The sequence below is a fragment of the Anoplopoma fimbria genome, chromosome 2 (genome assembly GCF_027596085.1).
Source record: "Anoplopoma fimbria isolate UVic2021 breed Golden Eagle Sablefish chromosome 2, Afim_UVic_2022, whole genome shotgun sequence".
Taxonomy (NCBI): Eukaryota; Metazoa; Chordata; class Actinopteri; order Perciformes; family Anoplopomatidae; genus Anoplopoma; species Anoplopoma fimbria.
In genome coordinates, this window is record NC_072450.1 from 2827705 (window position 1) to 2852158 (window position 24454).

A 24454-nucleotide genomic window follows, 5' to 3' on the forward strand; every position below is an offset into this window, starting at 1 on the left:
GTTTTGTAAATTCAGCAGCATCCATTCTGTAACAAAGTGTTACCGCTTTGACTGTGCTCCTTTTATTTTCATTTAGTTTTATTTTATCAAAGAGCCGATGTCCTGTATTGACTGCAGGCTTACGTATATATTTGACAAAAAGAATATTGTATGTTTAATAATAAAAAAACACAAAAAAGGACAAAAAATTGAAGAAAATGATGAAAAAAGAAAAAAGGAGAAAGTTGAGGAGGAGATTAAAAAAAAAGAAAAGTGTAATTTATATTTTAAAACTGCATGCATGAGGCTGGGGAAGTCATATTTAGAATAACAAATGGCAGTGCCTTTTTTTTTTTGTACTCGTTCACCCAAAATGTAAATGTTTTTTATATAGACGTTAAATCTGAAACGTTACAGGAGGAACCGGCACGACGGCCACGTTCACACTGCAGAAACGAGTCAATAATCGGGCTGTTCCCCTGATATTCATGTACGATACAGTAAAGATCTGATCCACATGTGACCAAATTATTGATCCTGAATTAATCGCTTGTTTGATTTTCAAAGAGTAATTCAGTTTGTATTCGAGGAGACAGCGACGTTTTCTGGGGCGATTTTTCTAACAAACACAGGATTGCAACTGATAATAATAATATAATATGCAGATTATTTTTTCTTGATTTATTGATTAATCATGTATCAATAAAAGGGTCAGAAAATAGTTCAAATTGTCTGTCGTCACGCCAACAGTCCAAAACCAGTTTCAGTTCAGTTTCAAACAATATGAGGAAAAAAGAAAAGCAGCAAAACTAAACACATGAAAATAATTAATTGATTATCAAACATTTTCATAAATCACTTTCTTGATTTCTGATACAGTTTCTCAAACTTCCCCATTGTTTTTTATTCTGAGAATGTCATGAATACTGTATATATAATAATATATATATATATAAAAATACTATATATATAAATACACAGCGTGTTTGATATAAAGCTTGATATGAGTTCATAGATGCTTGTTTTAGTTTCTATAACATTTTCTTATTAAACTATTCTTTTTGTCAAATGATGGGATGACGAGTTCTTTTTTCCTCAAATATAATGAAATATGTAGAAACACAGTCGACCCATCATGTGACAAAAAATATATTATGATTAGAAAAAATACTTTTAGGACAGATTTTTAATTTATTTTTCAGATTTGTGTGAATATACGCCCAGAAAAACCAAAGGTCAAAGGAAATGAAATATTTCAGTTTGGTGCACAAGTGTGTTAAAACGCTAAAATCAAAAACTTTACAGCTTGACGGCTCCAGGAAGTTTTTCAAAATGAACTTCCTTTCAGATCTTTGTCGCTCATTTAAAGATAAACGTGAAAATTCAAACTCAAATCTGAATTCAGTCGTTGAGGCGTCTCAGTGTGAACGAGGCCGGCGGCCCTGAACGTCCTGTCCTCAGTCGGTACTTCTTAATGCTGATATGAAGTTATGAATTATTCTGGTCTGTACAAAGAAAACAAACGTGAGAATGAGTGTGTGACAGTCAGTGTGTGTGTGTGTGTGTGTGTGAGAATACATTCATGTGTTTTTCGATGTGTCTTGCTAGTTCTTTTGTGTCGACGTACCAGAATGCTGTGACTTGGCATGCCCCCGTTATACATAAAGAAAAGCTGTAACTCCTCCACGGTGTTCGTCTGATTCAAGTGTCCAACACTGAATGTAGAAATGTGTTCCTAAAGTATGGGCCTACTTCTTCCACCACTGAAAAGTACTAATACCACACTGAAAGTACTCCACTAAAAGTAGTAGTAGTAGTAGTAGTAGTAGTAGTGGTAGTCTAACATTCAAAACCACACTGAAGTAAAAGTATGTAGGGTAAGTATTATCAGCAAATGTACTTATAAAAAGTAGAGTATTCATTCTGCAGTATGTAGTGTCAGGTACTCTCTAAGTAGTAGTAGTAGTAATAATGATAGTAGTAGTAGTAATAATGATAGTAGTAGTAGTAGTAGTAGTCCTGCATTCATAACCTTATTAAAAGTATGTAGGGTAAGTAGTAGTAGTACTTATATATAATAATAAAAGTAAAAGTATTTATTCTGCTGCATTCATAACCTTACTGAAGTAAAAGTATGGAGGCTAAGTATTATCAGCAAAATGTACTTATGTATAAAAAGTAAAAGTATTTATTCTGCAGTATATAAAGTGTCAAGTACTCCACTAAAAGTAAGTAGTAGTAGTAGTAATGATAGTAGTAGTAGTAGTAATGACCTAGTATAAGTAGTAGTAGTAGTAGTAGTAGTAGTAGTAGTAGTATTAATAATAATGATAGTAGTAGTAGTATTAGTATTAGTAGTAGTAGTAGTGGTATTAATATTAATAATAGTAGATAGTAGTAGTATTAGTATTAATAATAATGATAGTAGTAGTAGTAGTATTAGTATTAATAATAATGATAGTAGTAGTATTAGTAGTAATAATGATAATAGTATTAGTAGTAGTAGTAGTAGTAGTATTAATAATAATAATGATAGTAGTAGTAGTTGTAGTAGTAGTAGTAGTATTAGTATTAATAATAATGATAGTAGTAGTAGTAGTAGTAGTATTAATAATAATGATAGTAGTAGTAGTAGTATTAGTATTAATAATAATGATAGTAGTAGTAGTTGTAGTAGTAGTAGTAGTAGTATTAGTATTAATAATAATGATAGTAGTAGTAGTAGTAGTAGTAGTCCTGCATTCCAAACCTTACTGAAGTAAAAGTATGTAGGCAAAGTATAATCAGCATAATGTACTTAAGAATAAGAAGTAAAAGTATTCATTCTGCAGTAAAATATTCTCTGAATGTTTATGATACATTTAAGGATGAAATGTTCTTTTAAAAATCCTCCTACTTCTTCATATAAATAAAGTATTTAAAAGGTTTAAATTAAATGAATTTAGAGCCCTGCAGCGACGCCGTGTGGCTGACGTCGGTATTACGTCACAGTGACGTCACCCACATTAAACTGAAACTGCATTTAAAACACAAAAAATATGATAAAACTGAAGAAAACTGCATTGAGTTTAGTTACCAGCACGCTTTTATATATTAATACATAAATACATAATTAATGTAATATTAAATAGAGTAAGTTTGTGTGTATTCTTTGTATTATACAGTACCAGTCAAAAGTTTGGACACCTTCTCATTCAATGGTTTTTCTTTATTTTATTTTTTTCTATTTTTAATATTGAAGACATCCAAACTATGAAGGAACACATATGGAATTATGTGGAAAACAAACAAATGCTCAACAAACCAGAATATGTTTTATATTTTAGATTCTTCAAAGTAGTTGAATGAGAAGGTGTGTCCAAACTTTTGACTGGTACTGTATATATATATAAAATAAAAAAATAATATATCCAAAAAAGGAACACATAAATTTTGACTGGTACTGTATATTAAACATAAAATAAAAAAATATATAAAATAAAAATAAAAATAAAGAAAAACCATTGAATGAGAAGGTGTGTCCAAACTTTTGAAAACTGTATATATAAAAATAAAAAAATAAAAATAAAAACAAATAAAAATAAAGAAAAACCATTGAATGAGAAGGTGTGTCCAAACTTTTGACTTACTGTATAAATATAAAATAAAAAATATATAAAATAAAAATAAAAATAAAGAAAAACCATTGAATGAGAAGGTGTGTCCAAACTTTTGACTGGTACTGTATATATATATAAAATAAAAATATATATAAAATAAAAATAAAAATAAAGAAAAACCATTGAATGAGAAGGTGTGTCCAAACTTTTGACTGGTACTGTATATATATAAAATAAAAAATATATAAAATAAAAAAAAAATAAAAAAACCATTGAATGAGAAGGTGTGTCCAAACTTTTGACTGGTACTGTATATATATAAAATAAAAATATATATAAAATAAAAATAAAAAAAAACCATTGAATGAAAGGTGTGTCCAAACTTTTGACTGGTACTGTATATAAAAACCATTGAATAGAAGGTGTGTCCAAACCTTTGACTAAAAATATATATAAAATAAAAATAAAAATAAAAATAAAGAAAAACCATTGAATGAGAAGGTGTGTCCAAACTTTTGACTGGTACTGTATATATATAAAATAAAAATATATATAAAATAAAAATAAAAATAAAGAAAAACCATTGAATGAGAAGGTGTGTCCAAACTTTTGACTGGTACTGTATATATATAAAATAAAAATAAAAAAACTTTTGACTAAAAATAAAAAAATAAAGAAAAACATTGAATGAGAAGGTGTGTCCAAACTTTTGACTGGTACTGTATATATATATAAAATAAAAATATATATAAAATAAAAATAAAAATAAAGAAAAACCATTGAATGAGAAGGTGTGTCCAAACTTTTGACTGGTACTGTATATATATATAAAAAAATAAAAATATATATAAAATAAAAAAAATAAAAATAAAAAAAAAAAAACCATTGAATGAGAAGGTGTGTCCAAACTTTTGACTGGTACTGTATATATATAAAAATAAAAATATATATAAAATAAAAATAAAAATAAAGAAAAAACCATTGAATGAGAAGGTGTGTCCAAACTTTTGACTGGTACTGTATATATATATAAAAAATAAAAATATATATAAAATAAAAATAAAGAAAAACCATTGAATGAGAAGGTGTGTCCAAACTTTTGACTGGTACTGTATATATATATAAAATAAAAATATATATAAAATAAAAATAAAAATAAAGAAAAACCATTGAATGAGAAGGTGTGTCCAAACTTTTGACTGGTACTGTATATATATAAAATAAAAATATATATAAAAAACTATAAAAATAAAAATAAAGAAAAAACATTGAATGAGAAGGTGTGTCCAAACTTTTGACTGGTACTGTATATATATATAAAATAAAAATATATATAAAATAAAAATAAAAATAAAAAAAAGAAAAACATTGAATGAGAAGGTGTGTCCAAACTTTTGACTGGTACTGTATATATATATAAAAAATAAAAAATATATAAAATAAAAATAAAAATAAAGAAAAACCATTGAATGAGAAGGTGTGTCCAAACTTTTGACTGGACTGTACTGTATATATATATAAAATAAAAATATATATAAAATAAAAATAAAAATAAAGAAAAACCATTGAATGAGAAGGTGTGTCCAAACTTTTGACTGGTACTGTATATATATATAAAATAAAAAAATATATAAAAATAAAAATAAAAATAAAGAAAAACCATTGAATGAGAAGGTGTGTCCAAACTTTTGACTGGTACTGTATATATATATAAATATAAAAAAAATATAATGAAATAAACTTTTGACTAATAAATAAAATATAAAAAAAAAATAAAAAAAACCATTGAATGAGAAGGTGTGTCCAAACTTTTGACTGGTACTGTATATATATATATAAAAAAATATATAAATAAAAAATAAAAATAAAGAAAAAAAAAAATTCATTGAATGAGAAGGTGTGTCCAAACTTTTGACTGGTACTGTATATATATAACAGGGCAGTGAAAAACAGCTGAATATATAACTATATATATATAAAAATATATATAAAATAAAAATAAAAATAAAGAAAAACCATTGAATGAGAAGTGTGTCCAAACTTTTGACTGGTACTGTATATATATAAAATATATATAAATGAACTTCTCTCTGCTCTCACTACACTAATATAAAAATATATATATAATATATTTTGACTTACTATATTAATTAGTATTAAATTGAATAGTAATGTCCTCCAAACTTTTGACTGGTACTCTATATATTGAAATAAAATTGATAAAAATATGACTTATGACTTTTGACTAGTATTCCTCTGATATAATATTGAATACTGTGTAAACTTTTGAAAAATATAAAATAAAAATAAAAATAAAGAAAAATGTTGAATGAAAGTGTGTCCAAACTTTTGACTGGTACTGTATATATATATAAAATAAAAATATATATAAATAAAAATAAAGAAAAAACATTGAATGAGATGTGTGTCCAAACTTTTGATGGTACTATATATATATACTATACTAATATATATAATATTCTGAGAAGGTGTGTCCAAACTTTTATGGTACTTTATATATATATATTAATATTTACATAATGTGTTTATTATATTAAATATATATATTAAACATTAAATAAAGACATCCTGCTGGTTTGTCACGTCTCTCACGTAGCAGACTGCAAACAGGAAGCATGACGTCACATGACGTCATCGTGAGAAGGTGTGTCCAAACTTTTGACTGGTTGCTATGGATCCCGGATCCTCTGATGAACTTCTCTCTGCTCTCACTACACACAGGTCAGTCTGCAGACGAGGGTCGTGATGAAGCTGCTCCTCCTCCTCCTCCTCCTCCTCCTCCTTCCAGGGACCCGGATGTGCGGACAGCAGGTGCTTCTGTCAGGTGAGAGACTGTCACTCAAAGTTCTGCAGGTAGTTTATGCTGTAAAGTTACTTTAACTCTTTAATGCACAGGTGTGGTGATTTTATGACAAGTAACTAAGTACTATTACTCAAGTTCTGAGTCATATATTGTATTTTATTACAGCTTTAGTACTTTACAAATGTGTTTTTTATTGCTATTAAAACATCTGAATAATTAGTAGATTTTATTACATTACATTACATTACAGTCATTTAGCAGATACTTTGGATTCATTGATTCTCTGTAAATATATAAGAAACTATTTCTTTAATAAAATTTGATTAATATTTTAAATAGTTTATCATGTCACTCAAAGTTCTGCAGGTAGTTTATGTTGTAAAGTTATTTAACTCTTTAATGCACAGGTGTGGTGATTTTATGAGTAAGTAACTAAGTACTATTACTCAAGTTCTGAGTCATATATTGTACTTTTTATTACAGCTTTAGTACTTTACAAATGTGTTTTTTATTGCTATTAAAACATCTGAATAATTAGTAGATTTTATTACATTACAGTCATTTAGCAGATGCTTTAGATTCATTGATTCTCCATAAATATATAAGAAACTATTTCTTTAATAAAATGTTATTAATATTTTAAATAGTTTATCATGTCACTCAAAGTTCTGCAGGTAGTTTATGCTGTAAAGTTGATTTAACTCTTTAATGCACAGGTGTGGGGATGTTATGAGTAAGTAACTAAGTACTATTACTCCTATTACTAAGTACTTATTCTATTCTCAATTTTGCAGTACTTGTACTTTACTTGAGTATTTCTATTGTGTGCCACTTTATACTTCTACTTCACTACATCTCTGAGTCATATATTGTACTTTTATTACTCCATTACTGATCTGACAGCTTTAATATTTTACAAATGGTGTTTTATTTTGCTCATAAAACATCTGAATAATTAGTTTGATTAATATTTTAAATAGTTTATCATGTTTTCCAAATGTGAAGATTTGCTACTTTTCCTTTTAAATATTTTAAATTCCTATTTAACCCTCTTGAGGTTTGTAGCCTCCCATTGGCTGGATACTAATAACATGATGTACAAGTACAACATTACAAGTAGAAGTCATTCATTTAAATAGTATACCTAGTATACAGAAGTACTCAAAGTATTAAAAGTTAAAGTACTAAATATGCAAATTGTAAGTAATTATTCTGGTTTATGTTTTTATTAATCCTGATGTTTTAACTCTCTGAAGTTTAGTCCAGTAGTTTCCAACATAGGGGTCGGGGCCCCCCAAAGGGTCACCACATAAATCTGAGGGGTCGTGAGATGATTAATGGAAGAGAAGAAGAAGAAGAATTGGGTGACTTGTTAGGTCAGACAGGAAGTAGATGGTTGTTGGATCAGATCCGGTTTCTCGTCCTCCGCAGGTCACAGGAGATCTGGACGACTGCACCTGTGACGTAGAAACCATCGACGGCTTCAACAACGACAAACTGTTCCCCAAACTGCAAACGCTTCTGGAGTCCGACTACTTCAGGTTCTACAAGGTGAGGACACACACACACACACACACACACACACACACACACACACACACACACACACACACACACACACACACACACACACACATATTGACGGGTGTGTTACTGAGGCCTCCTGTCGACGGTCTGCAGGTGAACCTGAACAAGGCGTGTCCGTTCTGGAGGGTCAAAGGTCACTGTGGTCTGAAGGACTGCGCTGTGAAGCCCTGCTCTCCTGTGAGTTCATCTACCTGCTGAAATAAAAATACAAAACACACTCACCTGTATCACCTGTATCACCTGTGTCACCTGTGTCACCTGTGTCACCTGTATCACCTGTGTCACCTGTGTCACCTGTCACTCAAACTGTGTTCTCTGCCCAACAGAACCAGGTTCCAGAGGGGATCAGATCCTCCTCACACAACAAGGTTAGTCACTCAAGATTTATAAAATCGGAATAATAAGTATTTTAAGAAAGTTCTTTGTTTTTTATTTGTCCATTAGAAGCCCTAAATCCACCTGATTTTATAAATAACAAATTCATAATTTTGGGATTATAACAAATATTTGGGATTTATGGGAGGAAGTAGTGTAACAAAATGTGTAGTTATGTGTGAAATAATAAATAACTAATTTTTAAGGAGCTATAAAAAATGTAGATAGAATATAGGAGATGTTTAAAATAAACTACAGAATTTAAAGGCTCTATTTTTGTTTGTTATTATAAAAAAATACTAATTAATGGGACGCTGTAATAGTTCCTATAGATACAAAGGTTTGGGGTCCTTTCAAAACATTTTTGTGATTATAGGAAATTACAAATTTGAAAATGTTGTGTATTTTCTTCGGGGAATTGAACAAGTTACAGACTACAGTTACTTTTGTTGTCTCCTACAGGAGAAAATATTCTTTGATTAAGTGAATTTTTATTTATAAACTTTTATTTAACCAAGTGAGTCATTCAATTTGTTTTAAAGGAACAACTGCATAAAAACTAAACATTACAATAAAACACATTACTTAAAATAGAACCACATTAACATAAGATAAACAACAGTACATTAATCACAAAGACATTCACTCTCTTAAAAAACTACAAAAATTCAAAGACATCACCTTGATACATACAACACTATATGTGAGTATTTAAAAATGAGCTAATGCAAAAAATTAATAACAGAAAAATAGGATTGTTTAAATCACTTAGGACTGAATGAAATCCTTGAAGGAAAGTTCAAAAAAGATTTGCACTAAATCAACACATTAATACATCACATCGTCAGTGGATCAATATTCCACCATCGTGTGTCCTTCTTTGCTCAAATGATAGTAAATAATATTAAAAAACTACTTTGTGGAATCATAAGTATTCATCTGTTATTTGTGTTCTTCAGTATTCTGCAGAAGCAAACGAGCAGACGGCTGAGTGTGAGCAGACGGAGAACCTCGGAGCTGTCGATGTTTCTTTAAGGTCGGTCCAGATAAAATACAAGACAATACACACAGTAGTACTTTAAAATAGTACATTACGTTTAGTACAGTTTGGATCTCCTGCGTGACCTCTGACCTCTGTTCGTACACAGTGACGTTGAACCAGCAGACTTCTCTGTTTTCATTTCAGTGCTGAGACCAGAGAAGCTCTGATCAACTGGAACAAACACGACGACGAGGCCGAGCGCTTCTGTGTGGTCGACGGTAACTTTAAATCAATCAACAGATTAAATACAAATAATTAAACATATTAATGGAAAGAATATATTCATATGAAGGAAAACATAACTGAGTGAGTAAAAAAATGTTTTTGTGAACATAATGCAAAGAATATTTTCAGGGAAAATGATGAAGTATATAAAATTATTAGGGAAGATAATCGAAATAATATATTGTTTTAAGGAACATGATGATATCATTCTTTAAAAAAAATAATAATAATATATATATATATATATAAGTAAAGAGAATACACACATTTGAGGGGCTGTGTATATAAAATGTAGCTTATTTCAAGAATGTTTTACTTTCAGAAAAAGAGTAAAAAGTGTTTTGTGAACATTACATAAGAAATATTTTAGGAAATATGATTAAAAGTATTTTAAATTATTAGGGAACAGAATCAAATATTAATATATAAACTTTTTTAAGGGAACATGATTAAAAAGTAGGTATTTTTTCTAATATAAATGTAAAGAATACAGACATTTTTAGGGAATGTGAAGATAACATTTATCTAGTTTTAATGAGCTAAATATTAAGAATGAAAAAACTGAAAAAAAAATAAAAATGTAATTATTATTTTTAGGGAACACAATTTAACCATGTAAAAACCAAAGAACATATAATCTATAGGTAATGTTATGCAATACAAATACATTTCTTGTAGATAATAATAATAATAATTATTGTTATTCATAATGTTATAATTATTATTATCATAACGCCACACAGGTGTCGTCTAGAGTCTCAACCCTCCTCCACCTCTTACTTTTTTTTACTTTTGCTTTAGTTGTGATCACACCTGTCTGATAAATCAAAGGTGTATTAATATTCATTATTAGTGACTAACAGCTGACTGAAGTGTTTCTGTTTCTCAGACGAGGAGTCTCCAGACTCTCAGTACGTCGACCTGCTGCTGAACCCGGAACGCTTCACGGGCTACAGAGGACCAGAAGTCCTGCAGATCTGGAACAGCATCTACGAGGAGAACTGCTTCAAGTAAACACTCACTGTGATACAAAACTACAGCTCAGAGCAGAGTGATGTATTCCCTCAGTAAACACTGTAAACATGAGTTTATGGTCTCAATCTCTAGTTTCAAGTCTTCTTCAATACAGCATGATGTTCATTTAGTAAATGATGCTCCATTTACAGTCAAACACACCATAAAGCAGGGGATGCTTTAGGGCGGGGCTACACACTGATTGACAGGTCTCTACCATGTTGTTGTCAGATCTGGGAGTTGTCTGTGTTTTGTTTTTACACTTTTGACCGTTTAGTGTGTTCTCACTTTAAATTTCACAATATTGAGAAATTTCAGTCCCTTACAAACGTCTTATTCAGCGTTCAGTTGTTCTTAGCTCCTCCCTCATGTGTCACCGACGGTTGCAAAGAAAAGGAGATGTCCACGGCCAAATTGCCAAACTTGTAGCTTCAAAACTGCAGTCCACAAACCAAAGGGTGTTGTCACTGTGACTAAACTATGTTTGCGATAAACTGAAGGATGAAATATTCCTTTATGTGTTGAGAAATCCTCCTCCTTCTTCAGATCAATAAACTGTTTAAAAGCCTCTTGGATCAGCTGGAAAACGCATCGTCACAAAGCTGAGAACTGGACGTTTTTATTTTTAGAGATACGAGGTTCTCACATTTGATAAAATTACTCACATTACCCCATTGAGATAATTTGATATGTCAGTTTGGAAATATTTTTTTAAATAATAAATATATAATATTAGATTCAAAATGGATATTATTTTGATATATATATATATATAAATAGTAAATGGAGGATATAGGTTGTATTTCGGACATACTGGTGGTTTGCGACGGATTTTATGCAGGAATGTTACTTGTTGGGAAGTATTTTCACAGTTTGGTTTCAGTACTTTTACTGAAGTAAATACTTCAGGAATACTTCTTCCTCCAGTACCCAAAAACAACATTTAATGCATCTGAAAAGGTCAAAGTATTTATTTCAAAACCCTCAACAGTTAGTGCTGCTTAAATCTGATAAATATAGGAAACAGATAAATCAAGTAGAATCCATCACTCTCTCTTTTTTACTTTCTCTCCACAGACCGTTCACCATCAAGCGACCAATAATGCCAAACTCCTTCCACAGGAGCTCAGGAAGTGAAGGTACGAGGTTCTTCACTGGAACATAAACCATAATTCACTTCATTCAGACAGTCAGTTAATGATGTGTTTATTTGTTTATTTATTTACAGCAAAGATCTTCTACAGCTGGCTGGAAGGTGAGCCAACGTTTCACCTGAACAGAGAAAACATGTTTTATTTTGCGTATTATTTTTGTCACCTCTCCTCTCTGTGTGTCTTCGTCCTGTCAGGTCAGTGTGTAGAGAAGAGAGCTTTCTACCGGCTCATCTCTGGACTCCACGCCAGCATCAACATCCACCTGAGCGCCAGATACCTGCTGGAAGGTGAGACACGCTAACACTCTATTTATTCAGAAAACAACATTTAATCATTATAAAACAGTATCAGAGTGAATCAATTCTTTATAAATAAGTGATTGTTCTCAAATAGAATAATGGAAAAATAAGTAACCTGTGTAATTCAGCATTAATATACATTTTAATAGCTTTAATTCCAACAATACAACTCCTCTTACTGACTGATCAGGTAACTTTTCTGCACTTTCTTAATGTTTAAGATGCTCTTAATTAAATTCGACAAAACAACATTTAGACTTAAAATAGTTGCAGGAAGCAGTTAAAGGAGAGAAAAACTGAAAACATAAAATATTCAGAAAACTTGCCTCTAATGAAGGACTAAGTAGAATTTATTAAAGTTACTATGAGGACCTTTCATCAAGTGTTGATTTTGGCGGCCCCTGTGGACAAAGGTGGTAGTGCTCCTGAGCACCAGAGTCTCATTTTACTGACAGTCTTACTAAAGTTAAATTTGGTCATAAACATTTGTAAAAATCACTTTTAAATGAGACCTCCTTTTAAATAAATCAACACCACTATTTTTATATATTTGCAGTCAGTGTGTAGCTGGTTAGCTTAGCTTAGCATAAAGACTTGAAGCAGGGGGAAACAGCTAGCCTGGCTCTGTCCAGTGTTTATTCCACAAACAAACGTAAATGAAAAAACAAAAATGATACACTGAAACAGATTTCTTTGTTATTATTTTATAACAATAATCTGTTAGTGAGCTTCAGAGGTAAATTGTTGCTTTTACACTTTTTGCAATATTTGCACAGATAAAACAAACAAGATAAAATAATATGCTGTATTTACAAGGTTTTATTTAGTGATCTTTTGAGTCGGGGGACTTTGTCACCAGAACCAGGCTAACTGTTTCCTACTGTTTCCAGTCTTTGTGCTAAGCTAAGCTAACCAGCTGCTGTAGTGTACAGACATGAGAGAGGTATCAATCCCCTCATCTAGCTCTCTGCAAAAAAGTGAATAAGCACATTTCCCCAAATGTTGAACTTGTCCTTTAATTAGTTCCACTGTCTGATTGATCCAGTGAGTCAGAACTTTCTGTAGCTGTGTTGTTATTTACTCCCAATCATCCCTCTCAAGGATTTTTCATTATAAGATTTTCAAGAAACAAATACAAACATACACAAGACAAATAAAAAAAAAGAAACATTAAAATTGAATTAATGTTTCTCTTACAACTAGTAATGTCCAACTTCATCCCACCGTACAGTCAACGTACAGCCAGGTGTCAAAGGTTACGATACTGTAACCCTAGTTCTATACGCACAGGCTCCTCCCTCTTCAGAAGGGGGCGGAGCCTGTGTGAGTTAGAGCCCTCCCTTCTTTCCCTTCAGACAGCTGGTTTCAGAGGAATTGGGGTCACAACGTGTCAGAGTTCAGACAGCGCTTCGACTCAGAGCTGACGGCCGGCGAGGGGCCCAAGCGGCTCCGGAACCTCTACTTCCTGTTCCTGATCGAGCTCCGGGCGCTCGCCAAGGTGCTGCCGTTCTTCCAGCGGCCGTCGTTCCATCTGTTCACCGGCAGACCGGAGGAGGACCGGAGACACAAAGAGCTGCTGCTGGACGTCCTGCAGCTGACCCGGTGAGTCCGAGGCCCGGGACCGGGACCTGGTCTCTAACACAATACCAGTCTGTTTTATTTAGTGGTCTTTAACCAGTACTCATTCTGTAATTTATTCTGTAAATGTTGCATCTTTATACAAAATAAACATTTATTTTTAGGTTTTTATTTTTTATCTGTTCATTTAAAGCATAAAATACAAAACAAACTTAAATAAATAAGATGTCTCTGTGTATATAGAATAAATTACAAATGGTATTTAAGATTTAAATAAGAATAGAAGTAAAAAAAAAAAGAAGAGAAACCACACAAGAGCAATTAAAAACAAAATTAAGTTTTAATAATTATTTTTCTCTTTTTGCAAGTAATTTTTATTTTAGTTAGAGTTTCCTGTGGAATCTTTTAATAGTTAGTAAAAGGATACATTTCTAGATTATGTTCAATGACATAAAAAAATCTTGTTTCATGTGCTGCCGCTGTTTTTATTATATTTATTGTGACTTTCCTCTTCCAGATCTTTCCCTCTGCACTTTAATGAGACGTCTCTGTTCTCTGGGGATGAAAAGGAAGCAGCCAAACTGAAGGTGAGGAACTGTTTTAAAACTCTGTTGAACCTGAAAACTTTTAGGAATAAAGTTTACAGGTTAAAACAGATTTATGACTTCTTATACTGAAGGAGAATCCAGGTAGAGCAGGCCGTTGTGGACATGACAACACTGTTTAAGCTGTTACAATTTAAAATGAGACACCTCTTGTACCTTTTTTTTTTTTAACCAAACAAACAATAAATAAATAAATAAATTCACCGTCCTTTAAAAAATGTAATTATTATCTACACACCCCAGTTGAAAGAAAAAGTTATGAATAAAACGTTGGAAATCTAGATTGATTGCAGAATTGATATCAATAATTATATCATACGTTCTACAGTGGAGAGAGATGTTTTGTCGACGGAAAGCATTTTTATTTTTGTGCAGGATTTGATGAAAAAGAGCAAACTTATTAGCCGTATACGTCTCTGGTGTCGACCTGTCAATCAGTGTGTAGCCCCGCCCTAAAGCATCCCCTGCTTTATGGTCTGTTTGACTCTAAATGGAGCATCATTTACTAAATGAACATCATGCTGTATTGAAGAAGACTTGAAACTAGAGATTGAGACCATAAACTCATGTTTACAATGTTTACTGAGGGAATAAATCAAGAGAGAAGTAGAGTCATTTTCTCATAGACTTCTATACAACCAGAGGAGTCGCCCCCTGATGGACAGGAGAGAGAATGCAGGTTTTTATTTACCTTTCATTTACTTTTCCTCAGGAGGACGTCAGACTGGCCTTCCTCAACATCTCCAGGATCATGGACTGTGTCGGCTGCTTCAAGTGTCGACTGTGGGGGAAACTGCAGGCCAGTCATTGTTACAATATCAATAATTATCAATATGATCAGTGTGTAAACGTCAAATGATGCTCCCAGAGGTTTGTAGAGAAGAAAATGAAATTATTGATCTATGTTTGCTGGAAGGATGTAAACAGTCTCATAGGCCTAAAGAGTTGTCTGCATGCTTTTAATCTTAAATGATGCCATCAAACCTTTACATTATTTTTTTAGCTTTGTGATTTGTTCCTCTCTCTCTCTCTCGTCATCAGACTCAGGGTTTAGGAACGGCGCTGAAGATTTTGTTTTCAGAGCGACAGATTGAAGCTCTGCCGTCGTCCAGCGACCAGAAGCCCAGCTTCCAGCTCAGCCGACAGGAGATCGTCTCGCTGCTCAACGCCTTTGGGAGGTGAGACAGTCTGGTAATGTTAATGAGAAAATACTGGACAAAAAACATACATTTCTGCTGTCTTCACTGTATAAAACATTCGTGTCCGACCGACTCAATGTCCTGCAGGATTTCAACGAGCATCAGCGAGCTGAAGAACTTCAGATCGCTGTTAGCAGAGGAGCAGTGAGGACGTGGAGGTCGAGTCCTCCTCAGACATCAGAGCTTATGAAGAAAGATCAGCTTCCATTAGCTGAGCAGAAGAAGTATTTAGATTATTTACCTTAAAGTTACTGTAAGGAAAACATCGTAGACAGACCCAGTATACTTAAAGCACTAAAAGCAAAAAGCAGGTTGGCCAAATACAGAATTTAATGTTATACATTATATTATTTAATTTGAATTATTGATGCATTTATGTGATAATAGCATTCATGTTGCAGCTGGTAAAGGTGGAGCTCTTTAAAATGACTTTATATGCTGCAATTATAGTTGATTATAATTTGTGTTAATAATCTAAATCTGCAAAGTAACTAAAGCAATCAAATGTAGGGGAGTAAATGAAGTACAAGTACCTCAAAATAGTATATTAAGATCCAGTGTGTAGGATTTGGTGCCGTCTAGTGGTGAGTTTCAGATTACAACAAACTCAAACTTCTTATTATTTTCAGGTGATTATACACGAAAGAAAACATACTTATTGATATAATATAATATTCCAATTATATTATAAATACTTGAGTAAATGTACTTAGTTATTTTCACCACGGCTGAGTTTATTTTTCTTAAAAGAATGAAATCCTTTTTCTTGAACACATTTACATTTTGATACTTTACATTTTGATATATTTTATATTTACTATTACATGAATGTGTTTGCCAGTGAATCTGTAATAATTCCAGGAGAGACTGAAGAGTGTAAACTGCTCCTATGTAATATTTTTAGTGGATTCAAAGATGCTTTGTTCTATGAAAACATGTCACATCAGATAAGCAGCTTTATGAATCAGACACAATATGACAGCACAGTGTTTGTGTGATGCCTCTGGTGTCCTGAGGATGGCGCTGTTTGTTCAGTAAAGGGATTATCTCATTGTTTGGGAAATTAAACATTTAGAGTGTGTTGATACAAGAAACTTTGTGGGAATGATACATATATATTTTTTGATTAAATTCCAGATTGGTTGTCTTTTAAACTCTTTTTTTCATAAGACCATGAACTATCAACCTCAGTGTAAGAACTTTAATCCAGTTACATCAGTGGGTCTGGGTTAATGGTGCCTTCAGGGACACCTCGAGATTTCAAACTTCCAAGTTTAGCTGGTTGGTTGACATTTATTCAAGATTATTATTATTTCAATCACAAATAAGACATATTTGGAAATGTGTCTAAAGATAAGATAAGATAAGATAAGATAAGATAATCCTTTATTAGTCCCTCAGCGGGGAAATTTGCACTAATAAAGGATTATCTTATTTTATCTTATCTTATCTTATCTTTAGACACATTTCCAAATATGTCTTATTTGTGATTGAAATAATAATAATCTTGAATAAAACCAACCAGCTTTATTTATTCAAGATTATTATTATAAACAGAGCATTTATGTACATCAACATCACAAACAATTTTGAATGTCTTGGTGATGTTGTTTGCTGTACAGAACCAGATAATTGAAATATGTTTTAGGACTGAAAACACGAGTTTGTAAATAAGATTAACTGTCTTGTAGAATAAATGTATTTTAAGATCATAGAAATGTTTTAATGATTTTATGTCTGGTTTGGAAGTGAAGGTTAATTGATTTATTTTTTGTATAAGCCAATCTTTAAGGCATTAAATAAATGAATATACAAATATCCTCTAATAAAGATCATTTTAAATAAAATTCCTTTGGAATTAAGTCATTTCTTTTTTATACAAGCCAATTTATTTTACAAGCCTGATATAAATATGTTCGGATATATACATTTTTAATAATATTTGAACTAGTCTATGTTGTGAGGTAAGGCTTTGTTGATTTTGTTTTTACCATTTGAAAGCATACAATACATTTGCTTGTAAAATACTTATATTCTTTAATATCCACTACCCACTTAATGAGGAGACTGGGGAGGGGTAAAGGGAGATTGATTTTCTTTGTTTATTTGTTTGATTCTATTTACAAACCAATTTAACTTTCAAGCATGTGATAGATCTGCTCTTCCATTAAAAAATGGTATAAAGTTTACAAGCTAATCTATCTCTCAGACACAAGATGAATTGGCATATAAAATAAACATAATTTCCTTTTATCTAATATTGATAAACATTTACACTACTAGGTGTTTGTAATTAAAGGAAAATTATACTTTTTGTATATATTTGTATTTACCAGCCAACTTATAGGTCTACTTAATTTATTTAAGTAGACCTATAAGACTTATCCTCTTGTTAAATAAATGTATGTATTTAATTTACACTAGAGATTTAACGTTTTATATTTGTTGTTGATGGCCAATTGTGAAATATTTTTTATTTTAAAATCCAAGTTCAACACTCATTTTAACCGTACTATGTGTAGAGGTACAGTCAAGGTAGTTTATTTATTTATATATTATATATAATATATATTTATATATATATTTATATATTTATATATTTATATATATATATATATTTATATATATATTATATATTTATATATATATATTATATATATATATATATATATATATATATATATATATATATTTATATATATATATATATATATATTTATATATATATATATTTATATATATATATATTTATATATATATATATATATTTATATATATATATATATATATGTATATTTATATATAATATATATTATATATATATATATATTTATTTATATTTATATATATATATATATTTATATATTTATATATTCATATATTTATTTATATATATATATTTATATTCATATATTTATTTATATTCATATATATTTATATATTATATATTATTTATATATATATTTATATATTATATATTTATATATTATATATTTATTTATATTTATATATTTATTATATTTATATATTATTTATATTCATATTTATTTATATTCATATATTTATATATTTATATATATATATTTATATATATATTTATATATATATATATTTATATATTTATTTATATTATATATATATTTATATATATATTTATATATATATAATATATTTATATTTTATATATATATATATATTTATATATTTATATTTATATATATATATTCATATATATTTATATTTATATATTTATTTATATTCATATATTTATATATATATATTTATATATTTATATATATTATATATATTATATATATTTATATATTTATATATTATTTATATTCATATATTTATTTATATTCATATATACATATATATTTATATATATATTATATTTATATATTTATTTATATTTATTTATTTATTTATATTCATATATTTATATATATATTTATTTATTTATATATATATTTATATATAAATATATATATTTATATATAAATATATATATTTATATATTTATATATATATATTTATATACATATAGACGTGAGCACTGACGTGTTTGAGGCCTTCAGTGTGTGTTTTCCCGACGGTCCGTGAAGGCAGCACGGCGCCCTGGCCGGTGAGGGGTTAAAGCAGTAAGAGGATGAGTGTGTTCATGCTGAGCAGCTTCTATCACACACACGCCTGCAGGACAGAGGACGCTGGAATCGAACCGCCGACTCCAGTTCTGCACTGAACCCTCCGTTAGAATAAACCTGCAGCTCTTAGAAATAAGAAACAAGCTCCCTGCAGCTGGAGGACCCGGATCCTCGATCCCCTGAAGGACCCGGATCCTCTGATCCTCTGACCGACGCAGTCTGCGGAGGAGACGCGCAACATGTCGCAGTGTGTGGAGCTCTGAGGCGGATATACACACCGGAGAGAGAGAGAGAGAGAGAGAGAGAGAGAGAGACACACCGGAGACACCGGAGAGCTCATCCGGATCAGTCCTCCAGTGTCGGGAGAGAAACAGGTAAGAAGAGCTCACCTGTTCACCTGTCTGTGACACATGCAGACATCCTGGTTTAACTTATATATATATATATATATATATGTATATATATATATATATATATATATATATATATATATATATATATATATATATATATATACATATATATATATATATATATATATATATATATATATATATATATATATATATATATATATATATATATATATATATATATATATATATATATATATATATATATATATATATATATATACATATATATAAAGACACATGTCACACATCCTGGTTTAACTTATATATTTATATATATATATGTATATTTATATATTTATATATTTATATATTTATATATATATATTTATATATATATATATATATATATATATATATATATATATATGTATATATATATATATATATATATATATATATATATATATATATATATATATATATATATATATATATATATATATATATATATATATATATATATATATATATATATATATATATATATATTTATATATATTTATATTTATTTATATATTTATATATATATATTTATATATATGTATATTTATATATATATATATATATATATATATATATATATATGTATATATATATATATATATACATATATATAAAGATATATATATATGGTTTATATATATATATATATATATATATATATATATATATATATATGTATATGTATATATATATATATATTTATATATATATATATATATATATATATATATATATATATATGATATATGTATATATATATGAAGTATTAAATATATATATGAGGTATATATATATATACTTCATATATATAAAAGACATGTCACACATCCTGGTTTAACATATATATATATATATTTATATATACTATGTATATATATACATATATTGATATATGCTATATATATATATATATAATATATATATATATGTATTTATACTGCGTCAGTACTTTTACTGAGTGACCTTTACAAGTACTTATACGTTAGATGAAGTACTTAAAGATATTTATGAGGTACTATTTGAGAGTACATATCCAGCTACTTCATACTCATACTCCACTCACAAATATTGTACTTTTTACTCCACAAACGTTACATTTTATTAGACATTTAAAGCTATAATTAACCTTTGCTTTATACTTTTTACATAGAAAAACCTAAATATCTGCTTTATGATATGCTAAGGTTATGATGTACTATACTACTAATATACCCAGTAGTATACAAAGTATCAATGAGGCAAATATTCTACTTTTTACTCCACAAACGTTACATTTAATTTGACATTTAAAGCTATAATTAACCTTTACTTTATACTTTTTACATAGAAAAACCTAAATATCTGCTATATGATATGCTAAGGTTATGATGTACTATACTAATAATATACCCAGTAGTATACAGTTAAGTAAGTAAGAACCATTACTAACAAGTACTGCACTTAAGTACCTTTTTCAGGTACATTTCCCACTACTTCATACTTTTACACTTCATCTCAGAGGCAAATATTGTACTTTTCTCTCCACTCCATGTAATTGACGTTATAGTTTACCATTACTAGATACCTTTTACTTTAAAAAGTATCTGTACTTACTGTGCTTAAGTATCATTTTGGGGTACTTTCTTAGGTACTTTATACTTATACTTGTCCTCATCTCAGAGGCAAATATTGTACTTTTCACTGCACCACATTTATGTGAGCATTAACGCTATATTTAACTTTTACTAAATACTTTTACATAGAAAAAACAATATGATATGCTTAATGATATGCAGCACTGTACTACTAATATACACACAGTTGTGTTAGTAAGGACATTTACTTACAGGTACTGTACTGTACATAAGTATCAATTTGAAGTACTTTTAGAGGTACATTTCCCCCTACTTCATTCTTATTTTTAACTTCATCTCAGAGGCAAATATTGTACTTTTTCGCCACTACATTTATTTGACGTTATATTTAACCGTAACTAGATACTTTTTACTTTAAAAGTATCTGTACTTACTGTGCTTCAGTATCATTTTTGGGTACTTTTTAGGTACTTTATACTTGTACTTGACTGCATTTAAGAGGCAAATATTGTACTTTTCACTCCAACACATTTATTTGACATTTAACGCTATGGTTAACTTTCACTAGATACTTTTACATAGAAAAACCTTCCTGATATGCTTAATGTAATGCAGCAATGTACTACTAACACACCCAGAAGTATGCAAACTTAAGTAAGCACATTTACTTACAAGTACTGTCCTTAAGTATCAATTTGATGTACTTTTTTAGGGTACATTTCCCGCTACTTTATACTTATACTCCTCTACATCTCAGAAGCAAATATTGTACTTTTTACTCTGCAAAGGTTTCATGTATTTGACATTTAACACTAAAGTTAACCGTTACTAGATACTTTTTACATAGAAAAACCTTAATGATATGCTTTACGTAATACAGCACTGTACTACTATTATACAAGTAGTAGTGTACACAGTTAAGATAAGTCAGAACATGTACTTATAAGTACTGTTCTTAAGTATCATTTGGAGTTACTTTCAATGTACCGTAAACAAAAACATTGAGCTAAAACAGGTTAAAAAGCTTCGTAGGTTTGCAGAGTCGGATGATAATTCTGTGTTTGACAGTTTTAGTGACCTTTAACCTTCACACAGTGTCACATGATTCAATTAATATTAGATAAAAAATGCAGTATAATGGAGTTTAAGGTTTGAAGTCGGCAAAAAGTACATTTCTATAGAATAATAATACATTGTATGCCACTTTTCTTCATAAAAGTAGTGGGAAATGTCACTGATTGTGCCCCTTCAATTAAAGAAAACATTCGTTGGTTTTAAAGCGGAGACATTTCTCTTTTACTTTGGCAAAGCAGAGTTTACAGACCTCAAACCCTAGAAAATGAGTTCAACACGCTCCGTGAATCTGACACCTCGTCATAGCTAAGTACAGTTTGTTTCCTGCTTTAAGTGGAAACCATCTCCACTCTATAATTTCTAACCGCTGAATGTTTCGTCAGAGGAGCCCGGTGGTCCGTCGGTGGGAGCTTGGGAGTCCCTGAAAAGCAGCAGTATTACATATTATAGTAGTAGTAGTAGTAGTAGTAGTATTGTTGGAGGGGCGGGGCAGGCTGAAACCTCCCCCAGCTTCAGGCTTCAAATCCTGCCAAGTAAGTGGAATTTCTTAGAAACATGAAATATGTCAACGCAGAACGTGAACTCCCACCCGGCCTGTCAGCTCTCCTCTGATTGGCTCACCTCTCTGCTCAAGCTTTTTTTAAATCTTAATTTAAGAGAGTGACACCAGACGTCAAAAAGCTGAAGAATGCAGGTCAGAGTAATGTTGTAATGTTTCTGTTTTCTTTTTTATCAAATCCTACCCGGCTGATTGACAGGCGTGTTTTTTGAATGCTTAATTTCATAACCAAAACATGACCTGAAAGATGCAAAAACAAAGACATTTATACTACTACTCTAAAATCTTTGATTTATATAAAAACATTAAATAGATCTGAAAGAATACATCTTATAAAAGTTATTTCAAAATCAAAACAATGCGTCAAGAAACTAGAATAAATATAATAAGAAATCAAAAATGAATTTACTTAAAATTTTACTTGAAATTGCTTCAATCTAAAATATTTTTTTAGCCGAACTGTGACTAACTTTATTATTTATTATTATTATTTGTCAACCTGCAGATTATTTTTGTTGATTAATCGGTTGATCTATAAAACAAAGATAACATCTTCAAATTCCTTTTTTTTGTTTGACCTACAGCCCAAAAGGCATTCAGCGTATTATATATATATATATATTATAACATAAAGGAAAAGCAACAATTTCCAACATTTGAGAAGCTGTAAACATCAAATGTCTGCTTGATAAATGACTTAAATCACTTAGCAAATATAAGGATCTTTTTTGTAAAAGCAGTTTTTTGTCAGAGAATATGTTGTGTGTTTTATTTTCTATACATTAAAGCTTCATGCTGTCACACGGGAGTCAGTGTGAACAGCAGGGGAAACAGGTTCTGGGTTAATCTTTGCAACGTGCAGCAGATTGAACCAAACCAGCCTGCAGTCTCTTTTTTAATTTGTTTTCCGGCAGAGCTAAAGGGTTATCTGTCTACGGAGGCGGTTCTGGGCCCAACATGGCCTCACTGATGTGGTTCTGGTTATAAATGAACTGGGAGAACAGCTGTTTGTGTGGGAACAAGGCTGAGCTGTCCCTTTCCTCTCAGCCTGCTGTACTCTCCGCCTCTCTGTGATCTGCTTTGGTTTTGTTTTCTGTCCTCGCCTCGCCTCTCTGCCAGAGAGAGTCACATGGTTAGCTGGCAGTTAGACGCTGAGCCTCGGGCTGTCAGACGTTACAGGAAAGGGATCAAAACTGATTATGGGGAATTTTGAAATGCTGAATTAATAACTTAAAAACAACCTGCAACTATATTTTATTCAAATCATGCTGCAGCGTTTCTTGAAAATGCAGAAAGTTTCCAATAACGTGATACTTTAGGGTCAATTATTTGTGGATATCACAGGATATTGATAAAAGACCTGTAAGAAATGATCACTAATTATCATATGCGTATTGATATATGATCATTTATCTCCTTTCAATGGAATCACATTGTGGTGAAACAACATATAAACATATAGTGATGTTCTTCCGTTGTCTATTTTGAAAATAACAAGAACATGCTAACTTGTTTCTTATGAATTCTATGTGCAATATTTTAGAGAATATCACATTACAGTTTCATTTTTACGCCACACTTTACGTTACCATTAAGTTCAATGTGATTTAACAATCTGGACTCCAAACTGGCAGCTTTCCAGTCACAAGCTTCTCAAACCTTTAAGCTTCATTACCCCAAAATACAACAGTGCACACAGCTCAG

At 30.2% G+C, this 24454-nt stretch overlaps 1 protein-coding gene across 1 annotated transcript; it reads left to right on the plus strand.

Moving 5' to 3' along the window:
• The first annotated feature begins 6344 nt into the window (after positions 1 to 6344).
• On the plus strand, positions 6345 to 16819 carry ero1a (endoplasmic reticulum oxidoreductase 1 alpha). Its single transcript, XM_054610529.1, is given in 16 exon segments — positions 6345 to 6377; positions 6379 to 6423; positions 7834 to 7953; positions 8083 to 8166; positions 8316 to 8357; positions 9324 to 9400; positions 9551 to 9624; positions 10521 to 10641; positions 11723 to 11784; positions 11874 to 11900; positions 11994 to 12086; positions 13454 to 13700; positions 14194 to 14263; positions 14994 to 15080; positions 15323 to 15459; positions 15568 to 16819. Coding segments are annotated over 16 exon segments (1380 nt in total). The 3' UTR covers positions 15629 to 16819.
• The last annotated feature ends 7635 nt before the right edge of the window (positions 16820 to 24454 follow it).